The 11678-nt window shown below is 37.7% G+C and overlaps 1 protein-coding gene across 1 annotated transcript in view; it reads left to right on the forward strand.

The window, feature by feature from the left end:
• The window catches only part of LOC126191132 (neuroguidin-A), a 60926-nt gene extending 50921 nt beyond the window's left edge, over window positions 1-10005 (forward strand). Inside the window, 1 exon segment of the mRNA XM_049931882.1 lies at window positions 7679-10005. Coding sequence (XP_049787839.1) covers window positions 7679-7704 — 26 coding nt within the window. The 3' untranslated portion in view covers window positions 7705-10005.
• Window positions 10006-11678: the final 1673 nt, after the last annotated feature.

The following is an 11678-nucleotide window of genomic DNA, read 5'->3' on the forward strand; positions in this document are numbered from 1 at the left end:
AATTTAATGAACATACAAAATTTTAAAAAGTTAGCCGTATGTCCTTACACTAATTACAAGGAGCCATCATATTTATTGAAGGCAACTATTTACTGTCTCAAGAATTTATTTTATTGATATTGTGTCTTAATTTCTCTTGCAGTGTAAGAAACACAGTTAAATAACTTTTTCACTTCCAGAAAAAAATTTGGTAGAATCGTAATGACTGTAAAGTACAATTTGTTCCTGTTCGGGAATAAGCAGAAATTTACAGATCTTAACTGATTCTCAGCTCTCCTAAATCATTTCTTAATTTTGACCAAACAAGCAAGCCCCATAGGTGGAGAATATTCTCTCAATGAATGCTGTGCTTCCAGGGCAAGAAATGAGGCTTTTCCCAAAGTAATAAATCCTGTTGACAGTTTTCTTTTTTTTGTTTTTTGTATCAAAATCAATCAGCAATCCTAAAAGACATAACACTTGCAATACACACGGGATGTATATCTGTGAGCACAAAAGTGCTCGACATCTACCTCTATACTCTGCAAACCACTGTGAAGTGCATGGCAGAGGCCACATCCTATTGTACCAGTTATTAGGATTTTTCCCATTCCATTCATGCATGGAGCATGGGAAGAATGATTGTTTGAATGCTTCTGTGCATTTTAACCGTATCCTCATTACCCCTATGTGAACGATATGTAGGGGATTGTAGTGTATTCCTAGAATCATAATATAAAGCCATTTCTTGAAACTTTGTTAATAGACTTTCTCCGGAAAGTTTATGTCTATCTTCAAGAGTCTTCAAATTCAGTTTCTTCAGTATCTCTGCAACACTCTTCTAAGGATCAAACACACACATGCCCATTTGTGCTGCCCCTCTCGTGTACGTTCAGTATCCCCTGTTAGTCCTATTTGGTACAGGTCCCACACACTTCAGCGACATTCTAAAACCTGTCACATGAGTGATTTGTAAGCAATCTCTTTTGTAAACTGATTGCACTTCCCCAGTATTCTACCAATAAATCGAAGTGTACCACTTGCTTTACCCGTGACTGAGCCTCTGTGATCATTCCATTTCATATCTGTACATAGTGCTACACCTGGGTATTTGTACAAGTTGGCTGATTCCAGCATTGACTCATTAGTGTTATAGTTATGAGATACAGTGAAACCTCTATATAACGTTTTTCAAGGGACCACAAATTCTGAATACTGTATAGAGGAAAACACTATAAAGAGGAAGGCTTCCAAATAATAATTATAGGGCATTACTGAAGATCAGGATACTACTAATCAGCTTTGACAAATGGTGCCATAGATGTCATTTTAAATTTTCACAATATATGATATTCATTGCAAATGATCAATGTATCAACTGATTAATATTTTTAATTAAAACATGGGGCTCGGTAGGTGGATGGGTGAAAGTAAATGGATCAGTTTGTACTGTAAAAAGTTATAACAGATTCTTCAGATTGACATCATTGTCCAAAGCTGACAGGTGGTATCCTGTTCTTCAGTTGACCCACTTATAGAATATGAGCCAAATTTTGTTTATGATATACTGAACATATTACATAAAAACACAGTAAATGGTACAGATTAAAAAAGAATTAGTTACAAAAAATTAATTTAATAATTAAATTATGAAATGGAACTTAAATTTGCCCAAAACTCTAGGAACCTATGCAATCTGAAAATCACATACCTATGATTTTTTTTAAATATTCAAGAAAGCATACTTGTTTTCTATTTCTCCTAGACTCTATGGCAGTCATTTCTTGCTCCAAATGAGCAAGTTGAACCACTGTTCTGTCCTCAAGTCTGTGGGCCATCATATATCTCCTGAATGTTTCAAAGGCTTCAGCTGCCATAGCATATGAGGGCACAGGGTCATCTTCCTTGTCACTGTCACTTTCACTACCACTATTATTCTCCAAGCTTCTCTCTGCAGTCAGCTCCTCAATACTTTATACATCTGTGGTTGCCACGTTGTCATCCACAGCCACAAAGTCTTCAAAAGTAACAGAGTCACTGCCTATTAATTCATGAAACTCCTGCAAATCACTTGCAACATTTTCCACAGGAGCTGTCATCTCATTCTCACAGAATCCCACTTTTGTGAAGCAGTTTTTAATAGTTTCAGCACTGACTTCCCTCCACGAGTACATAATTAAATTCATTGCCTGTAAAATATCCAGCTTCAGTTGTGAGCTTTGCTGGCTTCCCTGTTTTCTTTGGTCCATCAAATTCAAGGCCTTTTTTACAACCACTGTCCTATATTTAACCTTAAGGGCATGTATTGTTGCCAAGTCCAAAGGTTGCAGATGGCTGGTGCAGTTGGGTGGCAGGAAAATTACTTTCACATTTCTCAGAAAGGGTACGTCTGGTGGATGTGCCGCACATGTATCGACAAACAGCGGCACTTTTCTTGCAGCACTCCTCATTTTGGCACCAAATTCTCTGAGAAAACGTAAAAATATATCACTCGTCATCCGTGCCTTGGCATTGTTTGTATATTTGCATGGAAACGTGGATACGTTTTTGAAGCAATTCGGATTTTTTGGCTTCCCGATAACCAAAGGTTTCAGTTTTTCACTGCCATCGGCGTTTGTACAAAACAAAACGGTGAGACGTTCCTTGCTCTTCTTACCGCCATGGCAATTTTCTCCACGAAAAGTAAATGTCTTATCCGGCTTTAAATTGAAAAACATGCCGTTTTCATCAGCGTTATAAATGTCACACAGTTTGAATCCATGTATCAGATTAGGGAGAATCTGCACCCACTGAGCTACAGTTGGTTCGTCCACACTTTTGCTTTCTCCACATTCCGCTTTGTATACAACACCATGATGCTGTCGAAATTTATCAATCCATCCATTGGATGCCTAAAATTTTCCATTCCTAACTGCAGTGATATTTGAAGCGCCTTCTCCTTCAAAATAGTTCCGTTTATAGGAATGTTTGCAGCACGTGCTTGTTGAAACCAAGTTAATAAAACTTTCTCTATTTCGTTGTAAGTCGATGGTTTCAAATGCATACGTTTCAAATTTCCACAATTCTCAAACCCTTCCATTATCGACGATCTGTTTTTCATAATAGTGTTGAAGGGGCCAGTTCCAATTGCTTCGCTAGCTCCACATGTCTGGCACCAGGAGATGCCTCCACTTTTTTAATAATAGAAACCTTATCTTCCAGAGAAATGTTCTTCCACTTTTCACTCATTTCCACTGATGAAAGCTTAAAAAACGCGTTATATCGAAGACATACACTTACTAGGCACACGAACTGTTTGCTGCTCAGCTCACACAACACGCTACGAATACAAAGCATTGACTGAAATAGCACAGAAAAGATCGCAAGCAGAACGTGCGTCACATGTCACGTGACTGGGTTCTGCCGCTGACATACGAAACACGGTGAGCGCGGGCTTTCCGAGCTGGTGCAAACTATGAATCCACAGAATGGAAAACGATGTGTCTACATCCAGTTACTTAAATGTTATAAAGAGGTAAATAATTGACCAGGGTTCAATGAGCATTACATGGAGGAAACTGTAATGTAGAGGAAATGCAGTAAAGAGGAAAAATTAACATTGTTTATATAGGCTTTTAGTCAGGATCGAAAAAATACGGACGTTACATAAGAGGAAAACATTATATGGAGGAACGTTATAAAGAGGTTTCACTGTATTACATTTATTTCATTTTGTGAAGTGCACAATTTTCCTCTTTTGAACACTTAAAGTAAGTTGCCAATCTTTGAACCACTGTAAAATCTTGTCAAGATATGACTGAAAAATTTTTATAGCTTCCTTCAGACAGTATTTCATTATAGATAAGCTTTGTTCCACTGTTAATCTCCATTTTGTGACTCAGCTTATTTACTGTGTGTGTGCAAGAATTCTTACGCCATTGTTCTATACAATCCAATCTCCTCCATCATCTCCTCCTCCTCCTCCTCCTCCCCCCCCCCTGCCCCCCCTCTCTCCCTCCCTGCCCCCCCTCTCTCCCTCCCTCTCCCTCTTTCTCTCTCCCTCTCTCTCCCCCCTACCCCTCTTCTCTCTTTGTGTGTGTGTGTGTGTGTGTGTGTGTGTGTGTGTGTGTGTGTGTGTGTGTGTGTGTTTTGTTTTTAAGAGAGGAGCAGTTAGTTAAGTTTATAATACAGTGTTATCAGAAGATTGAGTTGAACAGTCTTAACTTCATCTTGGGAACTAAAGAACAAAATGGGAAGTTGGCTTTAGTTAGGCATGGAATCTGATGTCGGTGGCCCAACATGAAAGAAGTCATCAGCGTGCATGAATACACATTAATAGTGGCATCTTTTCACTCTTTTCCAGAATTGGACTTCCCTTTCCTGAAACATTTTTCAATACAACCATAAACAAACAAATGTTTGTATTAAAGCTCTCTCATAACAAATTCCTAATTTGAGTTCATCAAATTTTAACATTGTGCAAATTTTTCTCAACACATGTGTATTACAAGTGAAAGATTACAGCATTTAATGAGACAAAAAATAGCAATTATATTTAAAGTTATCGAATACTGTTCAGTGAGAAAAACTATAAATGAAAACTTTGGAATAGACATTCAAGAGTCAGTTTGGTATAGTCCTTATGACTTTATAGCAAGAAGCAACTGAGATTCAACTATGAGGTTCTGTATCTGGTTTATTAAATTTAATGGTGATAAATTAAGCTGGCCTGTAAGAATGACAGATATTTAAAAGAAACAATATTACCATCCCAAGAAGATCCTCAGAACACCATTAAAGCAACAGTTATCACACAAGGTACATCAGTGGGCTTAATTAAGGGAAATAGCATGCAATTCCTTGTTCAATGTCCTTGTTTCTAATCTTCCTTCCTTTTTCCAATTGTTGTAACCAAACCAAATGGCAAGACATAAAATGTACATAGTGGTGGCCCATAAGTTAAACTAACAGTAGATTGAATGAAGATTTTTTTCTGTGGATTTTCTGTTGCTGATATTCTATGATGATTATTAATTAGAACATGCCTCTGTGGTGACACCCTGTCATGGAAATTTCTTTACATTGTGACATGAAATGCAGTGAACATAGAAAACCTTCAGAGTAGGAAAAAAAAGCTCTTAGCAGTCAAACAATTGTAGTAAAGGGTAGTAAATCAGCAAAACTTTGTTCTACACAATACTTTGTGAATTGCTACTGACAGCAGAGAGTTAAGTAAATTGGGTGGCACACTAAGTGAAACACAAATTTTCCACTATAACATAAGCCAAAAAAGCTTAAATTAGGAACTATGGAAGAAATGAAACATTTATGTTGTGAAATGGAAAATACTTTAAATATAATGTCCAACTGATTGTAATTTGACTGGTAGCTTTCTTTGCCAAGGAAACAGTGAAATCATTTCATTTTAGTTGCTGGAGAAAATTCCATAGCCATTCGACAGATTTCTGATTCTCGTATTTTCCCTAAAGTCACAGGTTCTTACTGTCTGCACAATTAACCGTAAGAAAATAAGGCTATCCCCTTTCCAGATCCAAACAGTTGATATCTTTTAGATACAGGCTGTATAAATGGTTTGGATATAAGAGGTCTGTCTAAAAAGCATCCGATCTTTGATTTTCCCATGTGAAATAGAGACAATAGCGCGGCACCACTGTACACAGTAAAGGAAGAGATCTTCATGCGCATGTGTGAACTTTGTCCCTGTCTTCCAGCAAGTCAGTCGCTGCCTGTCGGTCACTGAGTGAGGGGCTACACAACATGTTCATTACCGATTCTCTCAAGATGACTGAACTTGCCGAGCAAAGATACTGCATCATATTTTATCAAGAGCTTGGTGATTTTCAAAGTGAAACAATTCGTAAGATTCAGCAGGTGTTTAGAGAAGATGCAATGGGTGTAACACAAATTAAAGAGTGGTTCAACCTATTCAAAAATGGCGGCCCATCAGCGGAGAGTGACCAGCATTCTAGCAGACCCCAAACTGCTCGGAGTGCAGCTGTTGTCGAGTGGGTGCAAAATTTGGTGATGGCAGATTGTCATTTGACCATGCGAGAGATTGTCCAAGAGGTTGGAGTGAGTTATTCTGCACATGCAGTTTTGCGTGATGGTTTGAACATGCACCGAGTAACTACGGAATTCGTGCCCAAGTTGTTGTCACCAGAACAAAAAGACTCCGTTTTGATGTTGCATTGGACCTTCTGAACACGGATCATGGGTTTTGAACACCGTGATAACTGGAGATGAGTTTTGGGTGTACGGGTACGATCCAGAAACAAAAAGATAGTCATCGCAATGGATGCATCCCGAGTCTCCAAGGCCGCGAAAGTGCGGCAGGTGTGAAGCAAAGTCAAAGTGATGCTGACTGTCTTCTTTGATGTCCGTGGAATTGTGCATCATGAATATGCACCGGAAGGACAAACAGTGACAAAGGAGTATTATCAAGATGTTCTCCGTGACGCAGTTTGGCACAAAGAACCACACGTGGACGGTGAAAAGCTGGCAACTGCATCACGACAACACCCCCGCACATTCATCCCACTTGATCCAAACTTTCTTGGCCAAACATGGAATTAAACCCGTTCACCAAACTCACTACTCTTCAGACATGGTTCCTTGTGACTTCTGGTTGTTTCCAAAATTGAAGACACCACTGAAAGGATCCCGTTTTGAGAAGAGAGAATGCGGAACACGATGACGGAGCTGAACACCATTCCAAAAGAAGACTTACAGAGGTGTTTCCGGCAGTGGAATGATCGGTGGGCTAAGTGTGTGCAAGCACAAGGGGCCTACTTTGAAAGGGATTAGGGTCTCAACCCTGTCTGGTATTCGAAATATTTTTTCTGGCCAAAGGTCGGATACTTTTTAGACAGGCCTCGTATGTGATACATAGTTTGTTTAAATTGTAGTAGTTTCATAGGCATCCCTGATTGACACAGCTAATCAAATTGCTGCAGTTGTTATTTTCTGTCACGCCTTTCAGGCTTCTGCAGTAAAAGGAGGATGTTCTGTTACAATAAACTATTAAGCATTAGTATTAGAGACTAAAGAAGTCAGTGAAAACACTACATCTCATGTAGTGCAAATAGTCTGCCATTAACTTAGTGAAAGAGATTCATGCAAATCACTTGCACATGCATTTGGAAAAACTGTGAAATCCCTTACTCCAGTCAGTCAGTGACACAAGGTGCAGCTGTAGGCTTAGTGCCCATGTTAATAAAAAGACGCTCATCACAATAGGCCTTGCAAGCAAATAGGTTCCCATGAACAGCATGTTTCTGCACTGGGTGGAGACAGTTTATCATTAATCTTCCATTACCAATTTCAGTTACTGATTCCATCTGGAGAGCAACTTAGCCTACTCTGAGTATGCCATGCATACTGCAATTGAGTTTTGTATGTGCAGTTAATGTTACAGTGTGTTTAGTGGGAAGGATGAGGAAATTATCAGGAGAGGAACATCATTTTTATAAAATATCATTACAGTGTGTTTAGTCAGAAGTATGAGCAAATTATTAGGGGAGGAACATCATTTTTATAAAATATCATTACAATGTGTTTAGTGGGAAGGATGAGGAAATTATCAGGGTAGGAACATAATATTTATAAAATTTCATGTAATAGGAGACACTGCAGTGTAAATGTACTACTGTGCTTTTTGTTTTGTAGGGATGTCATAATATAATTTTTATTCTTTTAACAGGTTTCAAGAAGCGGAAGTTTCACTGAATACATCGCTTCTGTGTGTTGAAGAAAACACACACTTGAAAAAAAGTGACAGAATTGGGTTAAATATGTAACTTAAGTTGGAGAAAATATGTGGAGTGGTCTCGATGAAGGTTTGCTGGGACCATAATTATAAAAAGTCAGGGGGAGCAATTATAATTGATTTGTGAAACAGTGTAAGCAGAAATGTTTAGAATCTTCATTATCAGACACGAGCCTGATTTAACTGCCATTATATATGAAAAGGGACAGTAATACCCACCTGCCTTGAAAGCAAATTGCACAGTGATCTTGCAAGTATGATTTGTGTTTGTAGATATTTTATTGGAAGTGTTTGTTAACAAAAATGTTACTTTTTGTGTGCATGTAATACTTTGTTGTCGTATGTTACTGTTTGGCTATGCTTTGTTTGTCAATTGTTTGATGTTGATGTGTGTTTTTATAGTATTTCTTTGTTTTGCTATGTGAAACTGCAAAGTGCAAGTTGGTACAAAGTTCTCTTTTTTACACTGTTTTGAATGCAGGCATCCTGAATTGACAATTGCAAGTTCTGAGATCTTAAATTTCTGAAGGAAGCAGTAGCAAGTTACGATGTGAAAGCAGGGAGGAACGTGCAGATTTCTGCTGTAGTTATTTCATTCAATCTCCTTTTTGGTGCTGTATTCTACAGTTTGCATTTTCTGTGGATGCTGCACATCTATATAACTTTCTGGAACCATATGCACTCACATAATTCTAATAATGCACATCTCACGTAATACCTGTTACATTAAAAGTTATTCCAAGTAGTTTTGAAAATAAAGCAGGATTGTAAAATTATTAGGATAGACTCTTGGAAGTAGCTCTAGCTAATGTGACCAGTAGAATATTTTTGATAATTAGTATCTGTGACTGTAGAGGAATGTTTAAGTAATGGAAGAATTCTGTATTCCCATGCATGTATTTGTATGAGCCATCACTCAGTTTTCAAATTTGGTTCTTGTTGGCAGTGAACGTTGTATGTCAGTGATGTTGATGTATTATATAATGTTAATGATATTGATAATCAAAGGCGTCACTTACAGTGTTCTTTATTAATCTGTTGTAACAGTGGTCGACCACAGGTCCTGCTCACTACCTCATTACTCAGATCAATTTATATACTAATTATATTTACAAAAAAGGAGAGAAATTTATGCACAGAAATAAAACATAGTTTTGATTACATATGAATGTTGTGTGTCGTAGGTATATTTAGATGTCTTTTGTGTAATGATTGTTGGAAATAATTGACATAATATGAATTACATCATGGTGCTGAAATACGTAATTTGTGGGCATTATTAAGTGACATTAGGTTTAAACTATATTTAAGTAGATCTGATAAATTTTCACAATGAGCAAATGTGATAATTAAGATTCCTACATTAATAATTCAATGTATTACAGACTGCATCTGCTGTGATTACAAATGTACTGAAAAACACATTAATAATGAAATTACTCATTTACGTGCAGCCTTTTTTTTTTTCTTAAGTGGCACAGAATAAATCTTTATTGTAATATACATTTTGCACAACCGTGCTGCAGTTTGAAGGATGTGTTTGTATTTACAAAAGACAGTGTGCCAAATGGCCTGAAAACATAATGTTCAGTGGCAAGATGTTGTGTTTCTGATAGGTTGTCTATTGAAATTTTGTAGTTCAGATATTTGTGTATTCCTGTTGTTTATACATATTGTTAACTGGAAATGCAGTATTTGATTTTCAGAAAAGAAAAATAATGTGCAGAGAACATATCGGTTCCAGAAAGCCATCCTGATTTGAGACATTGTTTTCATTTGTTTAGGATGTTAAATGTTGCTCATTTCTTCCATGTCAAAGTGTATATACTGTTGCATTCTTTGACACTGTTGTGGCAGCATCATCCACAGAACAATATTTTTGGTGACCATAGGGATGATGCTGTCCAGCACTTACTACGAGACTTACAGGTCCTAGAATAATGAGCTTAAACTGTATCTATTGTACTACAAGAATCAGTATCACAATAGGTAAAATTTGTATTATGAAATGCTCTGACAAAAGCATATTGTCATATTAAAAGTATAAGAGTAATAATGCATTGGAAGGAGCATGTGAAGATAATTATTTAAGCTATACCATATCTTGTGAGATTATGTTACTGTTGTGAATATGAGCACAAAAGTCACAGAAATTGTTTCCTATAGCTCTAAGGAAGCCTTGTTTTTCTTTAATTTTGAAAAAGGTGAGACTTTTATGAAACAACTGACACACTTCAAATAAATTATTACATTTTATGATACTTGGTCATTTGTGAATTACTCGATGGCCCTTCCCCCATTTTTCCCAAATTAGTCTTCTTTCATATGTGTATAATCATCTCAGCAAATCTGCTTTTTAAGGTATAGATTATGAAGTGTCTACTTGACTAATCCCATATATGGGATAGTACAAAGGCTGTCAGCACACACATCTAGCTTGTTTGTTATTCATCCTTGAATACAAGACGTCATGATCGAGACAGTGCGACAGAAATCATGCCGATGATCTGCCGTGAAAACTGCACCCATGGTAAGTTTCATATTTAAATCATTATTTCATCATAATACAGGGTGTATACAACCCGGGACAACTGGGAGATCTGGGAAAAACCCGGAAATTTTTTCATCTGGGGGAAAACCGGTAAAAACCCAGGAATTTTTTAGAATTTCGGGAATTTTTCATTGTGTTAGTTTTCAGTTAAATTTTTGTAATTTTGACCAGTAAGAATCGATACTCTAACAAATGATATTACTGTATCACGCTATTGCAGAATAATACTGCAACAATAAAACGTGAATGAGAAGGGGGGGGGGGGCGAAAATGAAACATTAATTGCAAAGCAAATGTGCCATATACAACAAAACACAGTGCTCATACAAGCATTTGCCAACAGCAAATTGTGTCAAAGGCTTTAGCAAGACTATGCAATGCTTCATAACAACAGATTGCCTCCTATGAGCGTGAAGTCACAACTGTGTACATTAGATTCATTTTAGCAGTTACAAGCGGGCTCATGCGCATGCGCTATTGAGTGGCGTATGAGTAGTACCTTCTCCCGCTTCTGGCTACAGAAATGTGGCTGTTGGCTGTGTAAACAGTCGCAGCAAGCTGCTAAATGCAACCGGGAAAATTTTACTGTTGTGCCCAAGATGCCAGATTCACGCATGCGCAGCAGGCCCGGATCTATGAGGGAGGGAGACAGGTCCCAAATTCATATTCTTTAGGAGGAAAAACCTTGTTTCACAAAGCGCCTAGCATCCAGCGCACATTGGTCTATCAATTACTCATATGATTTTGAAACACATCCCTGTTAGTTTTTGAACACTCTCTGTAAGTTGATTTCTGAATGAATCATAAGTTGATTTTTGAATGCGTGCATAGTGTACGTGATGTCTCTGTCAGGGGAATCCTTGTCGCATCTAGAAATAAACTTTCCTGCAGGCAAAAGGGGACCGGGCTATACAAGCTGAGCGGAGTAAAGCCGAACGAGTGAACGCCAATCGCTGTCTGTTATGTTCTTGATTGCGTTTGCGAATGATCAGCGTTGTTATACTTACTAGGGAAATCCATAGATTCAGTCTTCCAGAATGGAAATAAACGAATAACAGGTAAGATAGATTATGTGTTATCTTCTCGGTGTATTCAGGAAAATGAAATTGTGTCAGAAATTTTTTGGCCAGATCGCTACACTAGTAAGGGCCAGTTGTACAGTCCCCATCTAGCAGCCGCTTAAGTTCTATTCTGGAAGTAGCGCGAAAAATGGTTTGTACAAAAATAACAACACCTAACCATAGAATAATCAGAGATGACTAAACCTGTGATTCTGGCAGGGTTAGTGAAGTTAACCGGCGAATAAGTTTTGACAAAGGCTGGAATAGTTCCAGAATTAGTGATGACGAGATTGATTGTTAGAACGAGGAAGGAGAAGAAACA

The sequence above is a fragment of the Schistocerca cancellata genome, chromosome 6, assembly GCF_023864275.1.
Source record: "Schistocerca cancellata isolate TAMUIC-IGC-003103 chromosome 6, iqSchCanc2.1, whole genome shotgun sequence".
NCBI classification, from domain to species: domain Eukaryota; kingdom Metazoa; phylum Arthropoda; class Insecta; order Orthoptera; family Acrididae; genus Schistocerca; species Schistocerca cancellata.